At 35.1% G+C, this 19,658-nt stretch overlaps 5 protein-coding genes across 10 annotated transcripts; 1 reads left to right on the top strand and 4 right to left on the bottom strand.

The window, feature by feature from the left end:
• Positions 1–435: 435 nt before the first annotated feature.
• Positions 436–1,846, bottom strand: LOC130960366 (transcription termination factor MTERF5, chloroplastic-like). The gene has a single exon (XM_057885748.1). It carries the CDS (start codon positions 1,757–1,759, stop codon positions 665–667), a length of 1,095 nt encoding a protein of 364 aa, XP_057741731.1. The 5' UTR covers positions 1,760–1,846; the 3' UTR covers positions 436–664.
• A 634-nt stretch (positions 1,847–2,480) lies between these two features.
• Positions 2,481–4,820, top strand: LOC130969284 (uncharacterized). Its single transcript, XM_057894945.1, has 5 exons — positions 2,481–2,642; positions 3,308–3,388; positions 3,506–3,630; positions 3,745–3,930; positions 4,202–4,820. Exons 1-5 carry the CDS (start codon positions 2,630–2,632, stop codon positions 4,568–4,570), a joined length of 774 nt encoding a protein of 257 aa, XP_057750928.1. The 5' UTR covers positions 2,481–2,629; the 3' UTR covers positions 4,571–4,820.
• Positions 4,821–5,252: 432 nt separating this feature from the next.
• On the bottom strand, positions 5,253–7,670 carry LOC130969265 (dihydrolipoyl dehydrogenase, mitochondrial). Its single transcript, XM_057894924.1, has 2 exons — positions 7,152–7,670; positions 5,253–6,736 (listed from the first exon to the last, which is right to left on the bottom strand). The coding sequence occupies exons 1-2, from the start codon at positions 7,428–7,430 to the stop codon at positions 5,486–5,488; spliced, it is 1,530 nt and encodes a 509-aa protein (XP_057750907.1). The 5' UTR covers positions 7,431–7,670; the 3' UTR covers positions 5,253–5,485.
• Positions 7,671–8,174: 504 nt separating this feature from the next.
• LOC130969274 (probable protein phosphatase 2C 2) lies at positions 8,175–10,552 on the bottom strand. The gene is made up of 2 exons (XM_057894935.1): positions 10,186–10,552; positions 8,175–9,647 (listed from the first exon to the last, which is right to left on the bottom strand). The coding sequence occupies exons 1-2, from the start codon at positions 10,336–10,338 to the stop codon at positions 8,658–8,660; spliced, it is 1,143 nt and encodes a 380-aa protein (XP_057750918.1). The 5' UTR covers positions 10,339–10,552; the 3' UTR covers positions 8,175–8,657.
• A 2,787-nt stretch (positions 10,553–13,339) lies between these two features.
• Positions 13,340–18,407, bottom strand: LOC130941507 (hydroxyproline O-galactosyltransferase GALT3). 6 transcript variants are annotated; one of them, XM_057870078.1, is made up of 9 exons: positions 17,959–18,403; positions 17,066–17,245; positions 16,051–16,873; positions 15,492–15,724; positions 15,125–15,400; positions 14,903–15,031; positions 14,627–14,803; positions 14,416–14,523; positions 13,340–13,719 (listed from the first exon to the last, which is right to left on the bottom strand). In XM_057870078.1, exons 3-9 carry the CDS (start codon positions 16,838–16,840, stop codon positions 13,513–13,515), a joined length of 1,920 nt encoding a protein of 639 aa, XP_057726061.1. In that variant the 5' UTR covers positions 16,841–16,873; positions 17,066–17,245; positions 17,959–18,403; the 3' UTR covers positions 13,340–13,512. The 6 variants fall into 6 exon arrangements, with proteins under 6 accessions (XP_057726061.1, XP_057726035.1, XP_057726069.1 ...); XM_057870052.1 differs by lacking the exon at positions 17,066–17,245 and having other exon boundaries at positions 17,959–17,976; positions 18,142–18,403; XM_057870086.1 differs by having other exon boundaries at positions 18,142–18,403.
• Between the last annotated feature and the right edge of the window lie 1,251 nt (positions 18,408–19,658).

Raw genomic sequence — 19,658 nt, 5'->3', positions numbered from 1 at the left:
TTGCTAATGTGACACAATAAATGACACCACATAACCCAAATTAAAGAGAACTTTGAGTCACTTAATATATCATATCAGCAAAAACTAATTTAAAATTTTCAAAAGATAACCCAAGAAATTAAATCAGTTGGCCTTAGCCACGCCATTATCCATAGAAGTACATATTTAGCATGTTAATTTTTTTTTAACATGTCAATTTTTTTTTATTGTACTATTGTAAACAAATTTGATTATTCTACTATTTTGAGGCTTAATTATGTAATATGATAGGTTTGATTATTCTATTGTGCTGATTTTTAAGCTAGAAATTAGTATGCATAGATCAACTTAATAGGAGTCTTAGCCGAAATTCTTTTGCCAAATCTGCTCTAATCACTACAGAAAATATCTCAAAGATCTTTGTTGATTAACTCTTCTTCTCAGCAAGTGTGAATATCATCAAGGTAACAATAGAATCCACATTATCCCCTTCTTCCTTTCATACAAGTCAGCCAGTAACAAGGCTAACCTTTCTCCAAATTTATTACAAAGGCACTAATCACTTCATTTCACATAAAAATTCTAAAACAATCACTGCAACTCTTGCATCACTATTATCAAGAGTCTACAACTGTGTCAAGGTATACAAAGATTCTAACTGAAGAAATGACAGTTCAATCAAATGCTAACATGTTTTGCTATGTAATAGCTTTAATAGCTGAGATGAATGATGCTTCTCGAAACGTGTCACATATCTTTCCAGGAACTTCTTGTCAGTCAGATAAAATGGTGTAGCTAAGCTAGCATCCTTCTTCATCAAACCTTTGGAGAGAAGATACTGCACAACCAAAGCCCTTGGAATAATCCTTTCTTCCAAGCTCAATCCAAAGATTACCGGCGCCACGCACAGCACCGAAGGATCCCAACCAAGCTTACCAACCCAAAAGCTCATGACTGCTATGATTTTCTTTTCGGACCGAAGCATAAACTGCGCATGCTTCCTAAACACATCGGAAAATTGTTCCTCCGACCAGCCCCAAGTCTTACAGGCTTCAACTTTGGCATCCCACCCGGATTTCGCCACAGCCTTCTTAGCCATCAATGCCACACTGAAATTCATCAAAGAAGGATCAATCCCTAATTTCTTCACTTCTGCCACAGTTTTCCACAAAGTAGAAGTGGATAATATTGAAGGCCTGCATTGAAGCAAGCGCTTAATGTGGGAATGAGTTAAGCCCTCATCAAGAAGCAATTTCACATTCTTGCTTACATAGAAGTGACCCATGGATGCAGGGGATGAAATTACACAATTCATGGTTTTTTCATCAGAGGATAAGAACCTCCTAATCAAATCAAAAGCAGGAACTATACCGTTCTTGAGGCCAAGAAGCAGTAATTCGGGGTAGCCAGTTACAATTCGGAGAATGTCAGAGTTAGAAGCACCTTTGGAGGCTAAAAATTGTAACTTTGGTAAAATCCTTTTGTTAGGGTTACAGCGTAGGAGAGCCGGTACCCTAGTTGTTATTTTGGTGATTTGGGCATCTGAGAAACCGTGGGTTCTGAAAAATGCGATGACTGAATCGGCCTTGCTGGGTCTGATGGAATTGAAACGAACCTTGCTGAATAATTTGAGAGCAGATTCTTGGGAGAATCCACAAGATACTGGTTGGGAAGTGGTTGAGATCAAGTGTGAGTGTTGGAAAAGAAAAAGGTGGCATTTTTGGGTTGCAGATGCAAATGGGTACACAGTAGCTCTTCCTAATCGAGATATGAACATCATAAAGATAATCAGGATTCAATCAATTCGGAGGAGCTTCAGAACCAGAAATTGCCATTAAAAAACCCTAACCCTTCAAACCCAACGGCAGACGCTGGATAAATCTTGAACAAAAAAAAGTAGTGATATACTATAATATTATAATTTTTGATATTTTTTAAATTATAAAAAATACACAAATAATGACAAATTAGAAGATTTAATTTTTATATCTCAAATTTTTTAATTTTTTTAATAGAAAACAAGTGGTCTTATTTCTGTAAGATGGTTTAATTTATATATTTTTATAAATCAAACAGTTTAATTTTTGTATTCATAACAAATTAAACAGTTTAATTTTTATTTTTTTAATTAAATAATTCTATATTTTAAAGAACCATCATTATCATTCTAATATAAAAAACAAATTAGTGTGCGACAAATACTAAAGTGACTTTGTATATAAATTTAATTTTGATGCAATTATATTTAATGATATCACATTTTATAAGTTAAAAGTAAAAAATAACCATATTTTACTTTAAGTATATAAATAATTATTTAAAAAAATAATATAATTGTTAAGTGAATTAAAATTAAACTTTTTGTATACTTAAAAAAAGGATGTTTATTTTCTTTCATTGTTAAAAATAATTAAAACACAAATTTAATTTTAAATGAAAAATAGTGAATCGCAGGCACATGGATATGAAAGAATTCAAACCTCCCACATATGTATTAGTGTATTTTTTTCTTTTATTAACATAAAGATTGAACGTTCAAAAAACAAAATACAATTAGCAAGGGCAAAAAGATTTGAGGCAGTGCTTTTTTCGTTGAAGTCTCAACACATAGCCAAATCCTTAGCTTCCTCGATTTCAATTCGCAGCAGCGATGAGCTCCGCTGGTAAAACCCTCTCTCTCTCTCTCTCTCTCTCTCTCTCTCTGAAGCTGCGTGCGTGTATGCTTTCTCTTCTGCTTTTCATAAAGGATAAATTTTGAAATATGGATTTAGAATCTATGCCTCAATCGGATTCTAACACATTATTTATTCATTTAGCTGATTCGTTACACACTCAATATGTGATTATTGATTAGTTTTTTTTATATATTTAAAAAGTTTTTTTAGGGGGGTGTTGTGGTAGGGGTGAGACTCGAACTGTGTAAGTATGTAAGGTGCTAATGCAGATGTAAAACCCCTAATTTATAAACAAATTTTACCTTTTTTTCTTTTTCTATGGCCACTGTAGTTTTGATTTACTCTTGGTGGATGCTGCCATGGTTTGAATTCTAGCTGTAGGCTCGTTTTTATTTGCATTGATTGCTTACACTTTTGGGGAAAGGTGAAGGTAAGTACTTTGTGGTTGGATATACACGTTTTTATAAGTCCTTGTTCCGGGAACTTCGAATTATGTTAATGTAAGCAGCTCATCAAATTTTACGAGTGAAAATCTGTGGTTTTGTGGCTCAAGGAGCATGCCTTGTAGAGTTGTAGTTTATCATAATCTGTCTGGATCTGTGGATATAAGATGGATTTGCCTTTGGATAACAGCTTAGTTTTTCGTGTTTCAGATACCATCAATGCAAATTCTGCTGAGTTTGTCAAAGAATCTGTTCCAGGGACAAGCCTGGAAAAACAGCAGGATGATACAAGTATGGATTTTGGAATTTATGTTTAACTTAAGTTTTCCTCGGGATGGCTGTCTCGATGATTTTTGAGATTTGATGATTGTAGTGACAAATTCCCTAATGTTGTCCATGTCTTGATAGAAATAAAAGCTCAAGTTGATGCCATGTGGGGACAAATGAAGAAAGGAGTATCTAATGATATCCTCAGAAGTTTTACAAGCAAGTCTAATTCCACTCCAAAAAGAACTGCAAAGAAGGGAGCTTTTGTAAGACCTTACTGTTGCTCTCTATCTATGAACCATGGGATTTCTAGATAAAGCTCTTTTAGCTGTTGTTAGCCTGAGTTTAATAACTTCTAAATTTAATAACTTTGAACACAGAATTGTTTGTCATATCTGGGGCTAGTACCAAAGGCAACTGAATCTGTTGGGCAAGCCGCTTCCTGTAATGGGGCTGTAATGGAGCAGAGCAATACAAGTGATGAAGCCAAGAAGCTTGCTGCTACTGCTCTTGCAGCAGTGAAAGATGATGCTGCTGCTTCTTCCTCTGGCAGGGGAAAGCTTGTGGTAAACACATTCTCATTTGGCCCAAAAGTAGGGGGAAACACATAGAAGACTTAAGGGATTGTGCATTGATTTATTTCCTCATGTTATAAATTTCCAAAGTTTAAGGATCTATATGTTAACATCCCTGAATTATAGCATGAAGCCTTTGAAATAATTCTGGCTTTAATTGTATGTCTTATATGTAGTTCTAAAATTATTTATTTTACCAGTGCCAATTGCATGACCTGAACCATTGAGTTCTCAGTCACTGTTCATCTGTTTCCTTTCACAGATTACTGAGGTTCGAGACTTTGCTGGTCAAGACATTGAAGTAAAGAAACTCTTAGATTTTGACTCAAAGGAGGCAATGGGAAGAGCCAAAATTGCTGCACCTTCTGCGGTGGATGCTGTCCTTGAACAAATCAAGAAGAAGCAAAAGCTCAGTGTACTTGATAAGACCAAAATGGACTGGGGAGAGTTTAAGGAAGAAAATAAACTGGAAGGGGAGCTTGATGCTTACAAGAGGAGTTCAGACCAGTATCTAGATAAGGTCTCCTTCTTGCAGCGAACAGATTACCGTGAGTTTGAGAGGGAGAGAGATGCAAGACTGGCTTTGCAAGCCAGGAAGCGGCCAGATATGCGAGAGGAGCCATATGAATGATGGAAGTAGTATAGAATTCCTATCTTTGAAGTATGGTTCAATTGGGAGTTGTTTTTCCAGGGGATATTGTTCCTGGGAACTGGGAAGGTCTTGATCTCCTAAGAGTAAGATCTATGATCATTGATTGGGGCATGTCCATTTTATTTAACAAGGATCAGACTCTTCCAACTGATGCAAGACATGCACCCAATGAATCTCTCTTGTTTTTATTAAAAGACTAGTAAATTCATAATTTCATTTATAGCCTTAACTTTTAAGTATCTTCTTTAAATATTGTGTGTAGAGCCAATTAACCAACCCTGTTTCTGCAATGCACTTATTCTCGGATGAAAACATGTACATTAAATTTTAAATTTGAATCCTGTAAGAGTTTAATGCTAACTTCATACAGCTAGTTCTTGATGGTTGGTTTCTCTATTGGTCATCTCTTCATAGCAACGAAATAACCGAAACCCATACAAAATTTTGCCAGTTTTTACCTCTGCTTGTTTGAATTCCTTTGATAAATAAAACCACCATGGAATTTAGTTGTTCAATGGTTCAATTTTCGGCCACTTTTATGAAGAGACATTTTATGCACTCTTCTGAGAGTCTGGACTCACCGACAACAGAAGCAAATCGGAAGAAACGGACGGGTAGATGAAAATATCTTATAAAGAAAAAAAGGTCAGTGAGATTGTCGTTGAATTAAAAATAGAAATTACATTACTGCTCCAAGCAGAAGAGTATAGATGTATTACTCAAGGATAAAACAGCACAACCATTCCTCTTATTATGCACGGAAGTAAAGAGAGCTAATTCGTATTTTGAACACCTGAATCTGATTTTAACAAACAAGACGGTATCATCTCCAAGTCATTGTAAAATTCTTGGGAAAAAAAAAATGAAAACATGAATTTTGAAGCTACTGGCTTTTCAAATGTGAATTGGCTTGTCATAGGTGGCCATGGCGGCTTCTTTCACAGCCTCACTCATTGTTGGATGTGCATGGCAAACACGTGCGATGTCCTCACTCGATGCATCATACTGTAATGCTATTGCTGCTTCGTGGATGAGCTCTCCTGCATTGGGTGCCATAATATGCACTCCCAATATCTTGTCTGTCTCCTTTTCGGCCAATATTTTTACTAATCCTTCAGCATTGTCGATTGCCTTAGCCCTGCTGTTAGCCATGAAAGGGAACTTCCCAACACGGTACTCAACACCGAGTTCCTTTACCTGTTCCTCTGTCTTCCCAACAGATGCGACCTCCGGGTTTGTATAGACAACACCGGGGACCTTGTCATAGTCCACATGGCCAACCTTACCAGCTATGTACTCAACACAAGCAACTCCATCTTCTTCTGCCTTGTGTGCCAACATGGGGCCTGGAATTACATCTCCAATTGCATACACACCTGAAACATTTGTGGCAAATCTTTCGTTTACCAAAATACGCCCTATCTTGTCTGTTTCCACTCCTATCTTGTCTAACGCAAGTCCAGCAGTGAATGGAGTCCTGCCAGCAGATACAAGAACAACATCTGCTTCAAGCGTGGTCTGTTCACCACCGGCAGCTGGTTCAAGGGTCAGCTTCACGCCATCCCCAGAAGTATCAACTCCAACCACCTTAGTCTTCAGCATGAACTTCATGCCTTGCTTCTCAAGAGAACGTTGAAACTGCTTGCGAACTTCCCCATCCATGGATGGAACAATATCCGGTGCAAACTCCACAACAGTCACCTCGGATCCAATTCGGCCCCATACCGATCCCATCTCTAGGCCAATATAGCCAGCCCCAATGACCACAAGTTTCTTGGGGATTTCAGTTAAAGCAAGAGCTCCTGTAGATGATACAATTTTCTTTTCATCAATCGTAACACCAGGCAAAGATTTCACGTCTGAACCGGTGGCAATTATGATATGCTTGCCCTTCACGACAGTATTCCCACCATCGAGGGTTTCCACTGATACTTCAGAGGGCGAAACAAATTTACCATATCCTTTGACATAGCTCACCTTGTTTTTCTTGAACAAACCTTCAATACCCCGGGTAAGATTAGAAACAGCTTTATCTTTTTGAGCCATCATGGCTGCCAAATCAACCTCAACAGAGGAGAACTTGATCCCATGGTTGGCAAATGCATGTTGGGCCTCATGGTACATGTGGGAAGAATGCAAGAGCGCCTACACCAAGATATGAAGGAACCATAAACGAGTAGATTGGTTAGAAATTATACCACAAGTATTCTTGAACTACACATGGAAGCAAATTAAAACCTCAACAAAAGTATTACAACCTTTCTAGTTCGCCTTAAGCTATTTACGAAACTGATTTTGTAACGTTGATAATCCAGTTCCTATGAATGCTTATACCTTAACTATGATCTTAATGAATCAAATTAACTCATTCACACAAGCAGGTGTAAAAATAACGCAACATACAAATCTAAAGCAGAGCAGAAGTAAAACAGAATGTGACTAATGAGCACAGTTGCAATCAATTCCGAGAAAGCAATGAAAATTATAATAGAATTGGGGGAGCAATCGAAAGTTCATTGATTGGGAAGGAAGAAGAGGAATCGAAATGGAAAGGAAGGACCTTGGAAGGGATGCATCCAACGTTGAGGCAGGTGCCACCGAGGGCGCCGCGCTTCTCGATGCAAGTGGTTTTGAGACCGAGCTGAGCCGCCTTGATGGCAGCGACGTAGCCGCCGGGGCCACCTCCGATGACGACGACGTCGTTTTCGTCAGATCCAGAGGCGAATCCTCTCGACCTAATGAACGAAGAGAGCGAGAGAGAGTATCTAAGCGTCTCCGATGACACGCTCTTCGTCGCAAGCAGGTAACCCTTTCTCCTCGCCAAGTTCGCCATAGCCATTTTTCTTCTCTTCTCTCTTTCGACTCACCGCACTTTCTCTCCTCTTTTTTCTGAACCTATTAACCTAACACAACGCACAAAACAGTGAAACACAGAACAAAAGAAATTAGTGTTTGATTCGATCTCGGCCCTTCATTTTCGGGGTTTTCTGATTATTTATTATGTATTATTTGGTGGCAGCTATCTTGGACCGTTGATGATGATGATAATGTTTCCTTTGAAATATTCTGTTTGGTGGCTGTGCTTTTTTAAAGGCAAAGCTTGGACTCACAAATTACAATACGCCACTCTTATATATATTATAATAAAAGGAATAAAATGAGAATTAAAAGTTGTAGCAGGCGAATTACAAAGTTAATATTACTAAGGTAAGATAATTAGGTAAGTGAAAATTTGGTTGTGTTGTTAATAAAGCTAAACCATTCATTTTGATTTAGAAGTGTAGAGAGGGGCTACTATAATAAATGGATAATAAGGAAATAACGGCCTTATACACCTTACCTTACCTTAGCAAAGGTTATGCAGTGCTACCCACACCTTCCTTGCAATACAAACGGACAACATATGAATCACAACACGTGATCCTTTTGATTATATTTTATACACGACCAAGAAAATATCCTCAGAAAAGATGGGATGAGGGATTGGTTAATCATATTATCATCATAGAGTGCCAAAGGATGATATTTCCTCCATGCTAGGTTAGCCCCACCAGCAAACATACATACATACAGCAATAAAAGGTTCAAATAATAACACAACCAAGATTCGAAACTATAACGTGTCAAATAAATCGCCATTCAAGGTGATATGCTAGATAATAATGTAAGAATGTAAGAATGGGGTTTTCATGCAAAACTACAAAGAGCAAAGCATTGCTGAATGATGATAAGTCTAGTTCATATCTTATTTACACCAAAAAGCATTAACAATGCAAGGGGCTAAAAAATCAAAACAACGATGACGAGGGACCCTTCCTACTCCGCCAAAATTAGTTACACTTGTCTCTTCATGTACCAACATAAACTGGAAAATCAGAACTCCCAATTAAATAGGTCTCCCCCCTAACTCCACCAAATATCCCTTTCTATCCCTACAAAACTGCTGGTTGCCTTTTTCATTTTTTTCTTTTTTCTTTTTTAACTCTGAAAGCCTAAAGAACAGATTAATCTTCAAATGAAAGGAACATTTCTGAATCATTAGAATTGCAATTTACAATCCCACTTTTTACTCTGACAAGCTTTTCAATCTATTTCGGGTCTCTTCAGACAGGTTACAAGCCTTGAATCTTCTTCTCCAGGGCGAAGAACATGACTCAACAATGCTTTGGACAGGGGACAAGCATATGACAATCACAGTGAGATTGTCTGATGTATTTAGGCGCAATGCTTCCTTCACCAGTTCCCGGGCACTTTGCTGTGGGTCGTCATGCCTTCTTAATCCGCGACGAACAAGGCTAACGGCAACTTGGCTGGACATAACATCCCAGATCCCGTCACACCCAATGATTAAGAACTCATCCTCTTCCGTCAAAGTAACCAGTTGAACATCTGGCTCTGCTATAAGAGGGGATGCAATACCAAGTGGAAACTTGAAGTCCCAATCACCCAGGGCACGAGTTACCGAAAGATAGCCATTAAGATATCCATCATCAATGAAGGCGCCCAATTCCTCCACTCTCCTCCTTTCCGGCAAATAACTTGGCCTATGATCTTGAGACATCTCTACAGCCGTACCTCTCCTGCAAAGAACTGCTCGACAGTCTCCAGCATTGGCAACCAGCAAATGATTTCCAAGTATAAGGGCAGTCAATGCTGTAGTCCCACATGAACTACTAACACTCTGTTCATCAGCCAAGGCAAGGTCTGCCCGTATAAAAGCTCTCCGATGAGTGTCTTCCAATTTCTTCAGAAAAAGTGAATCGGTGTCATATGATTGCAGCATATGAGCATCTTCAAAAAATAACCTCATAGCATTCCTCTTAACAAAAGCAGCTGCTTCAGGCCCTCCATGCCCATCAAAAACTGCATAAAATGCACTCGGCATTGGACACTTGAACACAAATCCAAGGTGGCCAGCTAGATCATCTATCCGAATGTGTTCATCATCCATAGATATGCGTGGTCCAATCTCTGCAAAGCTACCAGAACGCACATTTGGAACAAACTCAATCACAGGAGTCTCCAAAATGGAATCTTGAACCTCAGAGCATGCACCCTAACACAAATACAATACTCAGTTAGCACATCAACACAAAAACGGTGAAACAAACAGAACATAAGCCTGATCACTAAAGCTCATAGAGCCTACCAGCAAAAAGTGATTAAAATTTTCAGCCTTTTTATTTTGGGGCTCGATTAGTATTTAGTAAAACACTATATTCCAAAATTCGGGTTCACAAATCTCTGCAAAACACTGAACTAGTCGAAGCATAAGATCTTCGTCTTCACCACATCCACCAATTGAAATAAGATAGAAACATCATCATATTCATAATACCGATTTCAGATTTGATAATTAACTATTAACTAACGCAAATTCACAGCTAACTCCAGAATACTTAATACAGAATAATCAACCAAACAAACATCCCAGAAAATTAAGAGGCGCAACAAATAAAAGGAAACACCAGATTCCTTAACCAAAGCACGTATCCCAATTGAAACAAAAAAACCTAATTTTTATTCTGAGGGATTTAAAGGGATAAGTATGTGTAGAATGGAATTGAGAAGGGAACAAAAAAAAAAAAGCGTACTTGACCAAATATGGGGACAGGAGAGGTTGGCGAGACCTCAATCTTAACGTTTTGTTCTTGCGTCACGCACAGATGATACTTCATGTCCAGCATCGGAATACTCTGCTTACAGATAATCTCCGCTTCCGCTACCATGTTCTGGCTCACAATCATCTTCAAACGCCGTCTTCGGGAACGAATTTAGGGTTCTCAAATTTCCCCAATTGAATCCTAAAGCCTTCAAATTGGGTCTGAATTGGGATTCCTTTGCAGAAGAAGAAGAACAACAACAGCAACAGTAACAAAATTAGGGTTTGTTTCTCTCTCTAACTTTCTCTCTCTCTCTCTCTCTTATTTTTCCTTGCTTTGCAAATTGCAACGAATTCTGCGTAAGTACTTCCAGGGAGCTTAACTACGACGCGGTTTATATACAAGTCAGTGGGCGCAAGATGAAATTTCCGTTATACCCCTACGGATAACCCCGAAAATCTACTTTTTATGGGATTTCGGGGTTCGAGTGAAGGGTAGATTTGTCAAACGAGGAACGGTACGTAGATTCGCCACGCTTCTTCTCATGGGCCAAGTAGATTCGATTCAGTAGTCTATTTCTTTATTTTTTTAAAACGGAAATTACGAGAATATCCCTGCATATGCTTCTGAACAAAGTTAAGTTAATTAACCCACAGATTAATGAATCAGTAAGTGCTTTTTTTTTTATGTTTAACTTTGCGGCTAAGCTCCTAGCATTTCGTGTCTTTGGTAGCTTTTGTGGATGTTGCGTATAAGTGATTCTTATTAGCATGAATTATTACCTTTCTAAGCCTATAAAATTTATAAATAATGTATGAGAGTTGGTTCACTTAAATCATTTGAATATTTATATAATTGTTGATAGAAAAAAATGGATATCATTTAACTCATGACTCATCAGTGAAGCAACCTTTTTTCTATCAATCTAAATTACTTAATAAATTATAAATAAATAACTAGACCACAAATTCATAGGAACAAACATAATTGTAGCATTGAATATTAAATAAAATGTTTTAATAATTTGGCTATCATGTTCTTTTTATGTTTTTCCATTATTTTTATTTAATAATATCATTTCTTTTTTTATTATAATTCATCTAAAAATATAATATAAAAAAATTATTAAAAATAAAAATAACATTATTATTACCCTTTAATGTGATATAAATCCAAAAATTATTGAAGGGATATTCCTAGCGTATTGAACTTAAAGATGGAAATACCTTTTAATAAATTTAAGGAAATTTCTCAAATACGGCTAATTAAATAACTTGAATGGTTTTTATGATATAGAATATTTTCCCTATAAGATAAAAAAGCTATGGTTGTACATTAGCGTTGGAATTCCACTGCGTACTTGTGTTGGATACCATATCATTCACGTAATATTAAATAAATATATAACTAAGCAATGGCCAATATTAATATATCATGGTCATGGATGCATTCTTGAAAGAAACACAATAATATAATATAAACATATCTTTTTAACCTTAAACACGTTTTACAGTGTCTATCTATCTCGTATGTATAGCAGTATAGGTAAATTCAATTATTTTTCATAATTGAAATTAAATTAAGTAAAATAATATCAATAATTAGCCATTTGCCCATGCCTAAAGAAATAATGATGTAATCCACACAATAAAAGTTAAATGATAAATCGATCTTTGATTTTTTAGTCTACAAATATTTAAGTTTTTGAGAATTTAAAAATATATTTAAGTTTTTTACTTTTTTAAAATTTGAATATATCAATCTTTGAGTTTAATTTGTTTAATTTTAAAAAATTTTTTATATGTGCATTTGTATCAACCAGATCAGTACAATACACGTCACGTTTAATTTTTTCGTTGAGTTTGACACACCTAAATAAATATAAAGGATCGATATATCCAAATTTTAAAAATATCAAAATATAAATATATTTTCAAATTTTTAAAGACTTAAATATCTTTTTTTTAAATGATAAATATGTTGGAACTTATCTTAATTATTATGTTATCCAAATAAATGAAACTAACATGTAACAATAACGGATAAGATGCCCAAGAAAGGTGAACAGAAAAAGAAATTGCTTCCCAATATTCCTGCACTATAAAAGTGGAGGGAGCATTGGGTTCAATTCAATGCAATTCAATTCATATACTTCTGTTTCAATTTCAATATTAATCTTATTATGGTTAAACGCTATAGCTTTATTCATCAAAGTACCTTTCCTTTGGTGGTACGCGTGGCACTTTTATTCAAAACCAGGTTGCGTAAAGAGACCTTATTAAAAGAAAATTCCAAATTTTCTAAATGCTATGACTACCAACTATTTTAATTAAGAGATGGTTACCAATAATTTGAAGCCAAAAATCAATTTTAGCAGCTTTCAATAATGTTTGAATAATTGTTACCAATACTTAAATAAGATATGCACTAGTGAAAACATAAGTAGTCTATTTACTTTTGGTTTGGATTTTTGTCCCACAGGATAGTAATCAATCAGTGTGGTATAGCTTTATAATTTAAAATACTTTGAATACTAAAATGGAAATGGAAGCCATTCATGAGGTTTGAATAAGGAAAATAAAAGCACCACTATTAATTTTGATGTTTGTAGAGGTATTAGACTATTTGTGATGCGATTTAAATCGACTTAAAAAATAAATATTCGATATAAAATATATAATTTGTTATAATTTAGACTGAATTAGTTTGATTTTATTTTTAAATTTAATTTAATTCGATTCAAACTATTAATTTTGAATTTGATCGATTTGAAAAAAGTTAAAATATGATCTAATTTAAATTAATATTATTTTGATCAATTTTTAATTTAAATTAAATTGGATGAACAATTTTATTTTCATACCCTAATCGGTTGTATTAATCTTGTTTCTAATCCTATGTATCACATCTGTTTTGGAAAGTTCTATCATGAACACAAGTTTAAAGCATTCCATATACAAAAAAGTTTACTCATACACGTAATTAAAATATGAAAATTTTAGTTAAAATCATTGATTTGATAAACACTATCTTTTTCTTGCCCTTTAATGGATACACTTGTGATATAAATATCCAACAATATCCAATACAAGAATGCCACAACACATCAAAAGAAAATTGATTTTAAGGCAAAAATCTACTTCCCTTTTAGGAAAAAATGAGTGTTTCCAATGAATAAATCAATGAATTATAAGATACAAAATACATCTAATATGATTAAAGGTAACACTAACAAACATACATTTTAAAAATTTAAATAAGCTCAAACCTCAGATTCATGAGTAACCAAAAGAAAGATTGGTAACTATGTACTATATTCTACTCACAGCATCTTGGTTGATGTTCTTTTTGCAGTTTATCCCAAAGGCACAGCACCAACCGTGGGCTTTGATAATGGGCAAGTACATAATTTGATTCACATCCAACATTGTAAAACCTCTCATCATTTTCATAATGAACTTCTTTGCCACCATTCTTGAATTGTTCAATCCATATTCCCATGGCAACATCTTCTAATTTAAAGAGCTAAGAATAAACATATATAAAAAAAACTTTGGGCAGTTAGTTAAATGAAGACACTCTTACATTAAATAAAGTGTTTGAAAGAAGAAACTATACAATTTTTTTTTTTTGTATTTGATAAGGATATATTGAGTGATGTAATAGAAGAATAACCTCTTGAACACAAGTACACAACTTAAAACAATACAATGATGACAATTTTCACAAATTCACCTATGCTAGAATATATTTAGGATATTATAAATTTATATAGAATTTAGGTATATCTCCTATTAATTTTATATTTATTTAGTTTGATATTAGGTTAATTTCATCATTAGGATCAGATTGTATTATTGGCCTATAAATAGACATTTTTCATAGTACATTCACAGAAACAATAACATCTGAAATCTGAATCTCATTTTTATTTTTGAGCTACTATCATGAATGCTAACAACCTGAATCTAGTTTAGAGTTTAAATCAATTTTAAGCTCCATTTGATTTTAGAGAAGTAAGTCCTTGGTGATGCATGCTTAAGTTTTTACTTAATCCTTTAATTTAAGAAGATGGCAACCATTTAACACGTCCATGGAAAAAAAAAAAACCTTAAGAAGCATATCCTTTTACTATGCAAAAGAACGAAAGATCCTACAGTAACTCAATGAGCATATAAGCTTTTAAGGTTCCATTCCATCATGGTAAACAGAACTTCTAACCTGGAGTTTTCTTTCCTGGTGGCCATTGACAATGAATTTCGCTATGTCTCGGGAGATTACATAGCCAGGACCATGAGCCCATGGTGGGTATGTATCATATGGCCATTCCTGAAATAATAGTAACAAAAACAAATAGATAAATAAACCAAAAAAAACTTGGAGGGGAAACTGCTAATGTAATTTATTAGTAGCAACATGCAGAGGTCAATACCTTCTCACTGATGTACCATTTGCTTTCTTTATCCCTCTCAGGTGACGATTTAGAAGAGATGAGGCCGAACAAAAGACCATTCGATGGCTTTCCTTTGAGGCTAGAAAGCACTTCATCTATCCTAACAAAAGCATCATCATCTGTTTTCATGATGTATTTAGATGGCATGACTTTAGTCTGCATGTTTAATACCAAAAACATATATCAAGTAGCTTATAAAAAGTAAAGACCAAAAGAAGATAGAGCAAGATGGATATATCAAGTAGCTCTACTTACCCCCATAATGCAAATTGCAATTGTCTTCAAAGTAATCAAACTATAATAATCAACAAATGGCATTAATTGAATATCCCCATATGCTTGAGATTCACTCCACAACTCAAAGTTAACTCTATTGTTTTTGTGCTGCATTCAGATAGATAATGAATGTTACCTAGGAGATTTTTATCAAAATGTATAGATTTACTTTGGCAAGTGTTAAATAAATGCATCACTTACAAGCCCAATGAAAAATCGGACAGCAACTTCTCCAGAACGTACAGCCTCATATTGCATCCAAGACCTCCTCAGCGCCATTCGGCGCTCAAAGTTATTTCCAGTAGAGAACACTCCAATCAACAAAACAAGCTTTTTCCTGGTGATGGAAGGAGCCTTCAATTTATCAACATCAACTAAATTGCTATCTTCCATAACGGGTAAGCCTTTTGCCAGGACAGATAAGAGATTTAGGCTGCCTGCTACTTTAACATTGTTGACTAGCCATGGTTCAAGCTTCTGCATCACAAAAAGTCTAAGGTTGGAATAATAATTCTTCTCTTAAAAAGGAAAATGTTTTTTCAGTAGCATCACTCCTCCCATACCTTACCTCCCTGTATGCAAAAGAAGTTTCATGCCTTCCATTAACAGTCATATGAAATCCCTCTGAACCAACCCACAATGTGGCAGTGAAAGGATTCCCCTCAGCAAAGGGGAAATTACCAGTTCTATGTGCACTTTCTGAGGAAACATTAGCAGTTACATCACTAGTAGGTTGACCCACATTTACATTGTCTTCGTTGTTACTTCCGACTTGTACATTGCAGAGAGCAAATCCATCAACTACAAGATACAGTTAGATGATTTAGAATTTTCTGCAAGCCTCAAACTTAAGACATTGCATAATAGCAAAGGAAATTAAAAAGACACTGGTTTTATATGATTGGAGTGTTACAAACTTCGTGTGTAAGAATTGCAACTGGAGCTGTAGCCTATTGATGGATGGAAAAGTCATCTATGAACATTATACTGTCCAAGTAGTTAAAAATGCTTCTTATTTACTATATTTCCAAGGTGAACATAATTATTTAACAATTAAAGGTTTATAATGAATTATTATTTAATGGTGAAAACTTCTTGATAACAAACAAACATCTTACGAAATGTACCTTTCTGGTTAGCAGAACCGCGAGCAGGACACCTTTCCTCTTTTCCCCACCCAAAATTACTAGTCCATGTATTTTGAACTATATATGGTTCCTCAGTCATGTTATCTTGAGGAACTCTTATGTTGTAATATAAGATGATTGGAGGATTTGGCTTCTCTTCAAGCTCTTGTCCAATAAGGACAATTTGAAAGCTGCTATTCCCATTAGGGATGCCAATAATTGTAATAGAAGAATCTTCAACCAAACCGCAAGGGAGCTCGAGAGTGATTCCACTGCCCGATATTGTCTTACCAAATGTGGTTACAGAGAATGGGCAGTTTTGATTTTCTGGGCTTTCTGTATTATTAATCCTAGAAACTTTGTCTTCTTCAACCATGGATAGCAGTTTTTTCCATGTTACAGAAGCTTCTTTAACTCCTTGAGCAGTTTCAGGCAGCGCATCTGACCTCGAAAGTAAGGAATGCAAGTAAGACCATACAATCACAGTATTCATCTCTCTTTCAGTTAAATTTTTCATGCCATACAGATCATCAAGCCCGTCAACATGAATCAAATGTGGCCTTTCTCTTGGTACCAGCGGTACTCTTTTCTGTTCCACCTTAGATGAGTTAACAGGAGGAGCACTGCTACCACCGTTAACATAATCATCTACTAATTGTTGGTTATGAAAGAAATTATATGCTGATTGTTTTGCTGACTGTTTCTGTGGCTGAAATCCTTTATACCCGTACAGGAAAACCAACATCATAACTAGAGTCATGATCAACAAGCCTCCATACCACTTCTTCATTTTCAGCAAACCTTGAATTAAACGTAGCCGTTTCTGTAGTCACATAAATCAAATAACTTTGACTACAAGATTATTAAAAGAGTCACACCAACTAATTTACAGAGTTCAAGTCACATGCATAGCAAAAAACCAGTGATCAGGCTGAACTCTGACTAGCCCTCATTACATGCCCTTTGCATGACAGTAATGGAAAAGATGTAATGTCAACAATTTCAATATTCACACCTCATCTCAAAGACTCAAATACCATAATAAGGCATGGTACATGAGCTTATGCACATGAGAGTGTCATGAAGCCACTCTCCCTGAACTCTAGACTTTCCTTCTCTTTTCGTTTGCCTTATGTTGAAATTTTCTTCTAGGGGGTCAACAAGGATTGAATTCCTGAGCTTTTGGTCATATAAACTTTATATCATGTCATAAAACCACTTGTCAGAAAAGCTTAAACTAATAGAAAGAGGCATATAAATAGTTATAAATAAACCTATTCAAATGCTGAAAATGTATTCTAAATTCTAAAATATAAACACAACTTACACTAATAGTAACTAATTTCCTAGGCAACAGTGGACAGAATTCAGATTATTGAATGTTTTGAATCTTAATTGACCCAGTTTGACACTTCAGTTTCTTTTTGTCCAATGTAGGGCTACATGTAAGTTAACCTACACATACATATTCATGTTGCAAAATGTTAAATGGAAGTAAAGTAAAGGCTACCAATATTTGAGTTCCTATCTCCTAAATTGCACTAATATCTGTATTGCTCTTCATTCTGCTCATTGCTTGCTTTTGTACGAACTATAAAGCAAAGTACAGACCCAATTCAAATTAACTTTTTTGGGGCATGAATAATTGAATATCCGATTTTTTCTTAGTAAAGTTAGTAAAAGCGCAAAACCCGCAATACGGTTATAGTATGTCAACCACAAATCTACACATTTCAAAGATCAAGACTATCTTTTCGGCACCAGAAAGAAAAAGGAAAGAAGAAAAATCGCATCTTGGACGAGAGAGAGAGAGAGAGAGAGAAGGAGCATAAGCAGAATCGAAAGGAAGGAAGAATAAAAGATTTGAAGTTGAAGAAGAATTCACCCAGAAACTCAGTGGTGACTCACCATTGAATTGAGTTGAAGCTGCGAAGTTGCGTCAGAGAAGGTGAGTGTGAGATATGAGAGTGAAGGTGAAAAACATCACTTGCAATATTTCAAAAGCCCTTATTTATTTCTCATTATTTTCTGTAGCATGTACTTGAATATAGTAATGATATCTAAAAGACTAAAACTAAGCTAAAGTAGTACCATGATTTGGTCGGAATCTAAGCCAACGCCGGCAAGGGATGTGCGGTGCGCGGTCGTTGTCGGTAACAAAACACAACGCAATTAGGTAGGTAATAATTATTTGGTGGATAGGGAGAGTTTTTCCCCACACTATTTTTGGTCTGAGTGACAGTTGAGACCGGTATGAGTATGGGAACTAATTAATGTTTGATTACATGAAAAAACAAAAATCAAACCTGCAATATCTGATCTGAGAAGATTAACATAAACATTTTGTATATTCCTACACGATCGACTTGCACAAGTGGTTGGTGGTGGTGTTTTTGTATTTATAAGCCTTCTCCTTTTTATCCTCCTAAATCGGTAAATTCACCAATACTATCCTTTTTTCTATGTTTATATTTTAATTATTTATTTTATTAATAGAGTAAGAAAAATCTTTTTTAATAAAAAAATTAGATAATTGTTAATCTTTTCTATAAACCTGTTGTATTAAAATATTTTAAACTTTTTCGATTGGTTTAAATTTTTAACAAATACAACTTTTTCGATAAATTTATTTTTGTGTTGTACAATTTGTATTGTATGTATATTGTTGGCTAGGTATCAATATTTTGGATATTTAGTCTTTTAAAATTTTGTGTTGTGTACCAAAATTTTTATCTTGTATATATTTTGTTAGTTGTGTGTCAATATTTTAGACATATGACCATTTAAATATTTTTGTGTTGTGCATTAAAATATTTTGCTTTAGAATCAAAATTTATGTGCTCTAATTTTCTGAACATATAGAAAAAGAAAATGAAGGCGACGACGATAATGATAATGGAGGAGGATAAGAAGAAAAAAGAAGGAGGGGAATAAATCAAACAAGAGAAAAAAGAAGATGACGTTGAAGAACAAAAAAGAAGATGTGACGACAATATTGAAAGAGGAGAAAGAGGAGAAGTAGGAAGAAGAAGAAGCGACAATGCCTATATATACATACGTCTAAAAAAACGCATTGTGACTTGGTTGAGTACTTAGTTTAAAAAAACTTGAACGTCTAACTTTATTGTCTAATTGATATGATTCTGGGTTATAACCCTAAAATTCATTTTAGCATATTCACTTTTCACAATCAATTAACACTTTAGTATTTTTCTTCTTTTCCCATGATTATTTGTAGAGTTATGGATATTTTGTTATCAAATAACTAAAAAAAAAAATTAAAAATCCGCAGTGATTCAATCCACAGTTAAGAAGGAATAACACTGTTAACATCGTATTTAAGAGGTAACCAGCAAAGATAACCAAAAAATGGTTTGTTAATAATTTGTAATTTTAACGGTGTATATACTTTGTAGAGGCAAATATTAAATTAGTACCGAAAGATTCTGACGCTGACAATATGGTATCTGACTTTTACTATTGACAAAATAGCTCCTAAACTTCTTTACTATAGTGGAAGGGGACACAGTGACGAGGTGCTACCATGGCAGAGGACAGAAGAGACGCACCATGTTGAAGAAGAAGTGGCAAACACGAGAACGTGATGA

Source organism: Arachis stenosperma, chromosome 1 (genome assembly GCF_014773155.1).
Source record: "Arachis stenosperma cultivar V10309 chromosome 1, arast.V10309.gnm1.PFL2, whole genome shotgun sequence".
NCBI lineage: Eukaryota > Viridiplantae > Streptophyta > Magnoliopsida > Fabales > Fabaceae > Arachis > Arachis stenosperma.
The sequence above is the reverse complement of the archived record's forward strand: the minus strand, read 5'-3'. Positions and strand labels throughout refer to the sequence as shown.

Bases quoted from the DNA above. Each gene is read 5' to 3' on its own strand.
- LOC130941507 (XM_057870044.1), bottom strand. From the start codon at position 18,392: ATGTTTATGTTAATCTTCTCAGATCAGATATTGCAG. The intron at 14,804-14,902 runs GTAAGTAGAGCT...TTAAACATGCAG, and splicing joins TTGCAATTTGCATTATGGGG to ACTAAAGTCATGCCATCTAA. The intron at 13,720-14,415 runs GTTAGAAGTTCT...GTTTATTCTTAG, and splicing joins ACCAGGAAAGAAAACTCCAG to CTCTTTAAATTAGAAGATGT.
- LOC130969274 (XM_057894935.1), bottom strand. From the start codon at position 10,338: ATGATTGTGAGCCAGAACATGGTAGCGGAAGCGGAGATTATCTGTAAG. The intron at 9,648-10,185 runs GTACGCTTTTTT...TATTTGTGTTAG, and splicing joins CTGTCCCCATATTTGGTCAA to GGTGCATGCTCTGAGGTTCA.
- LOC130969265 (XM_057894924.1), bottom strand. From the start codon at position 7,430: ATGGCTATGGCGAACTTGGCGAGGAGAAAGGGTTACCTGCTTGCGACG. The intron at 6,737-7,151 runs GTCCTTCCTTTC...ATCTTGGTGTAG, and splicing joins TTGGATGCATCCCTTCCAAG to GCGCTCTTGCATTCTTCCCA.
- LOC130960366 (XM_057885748.1), bottom strand. From the start codon at position 1,759: ATGATGTTCATATCTCGATTAGGAAGAGCTACTGTGTACCCATTTGCA.
- LOC130969284 (XM_057894945.1), top strand. The intron at 3,389-3,505 runs GTATGGATTTTG...ATGTCTTGATAG, and splicing joins AAAACAGCAGGATGATACAA to AAATAAAAGCTCAAGTTGAT. The intron at 3,631-3,744 runs GTAAGACCTTAC...CTTTGAACACAG, and splicing joins CTGCAAAGAAGGGAGCTTTT to AATTGTTTGTCATATCTGGG.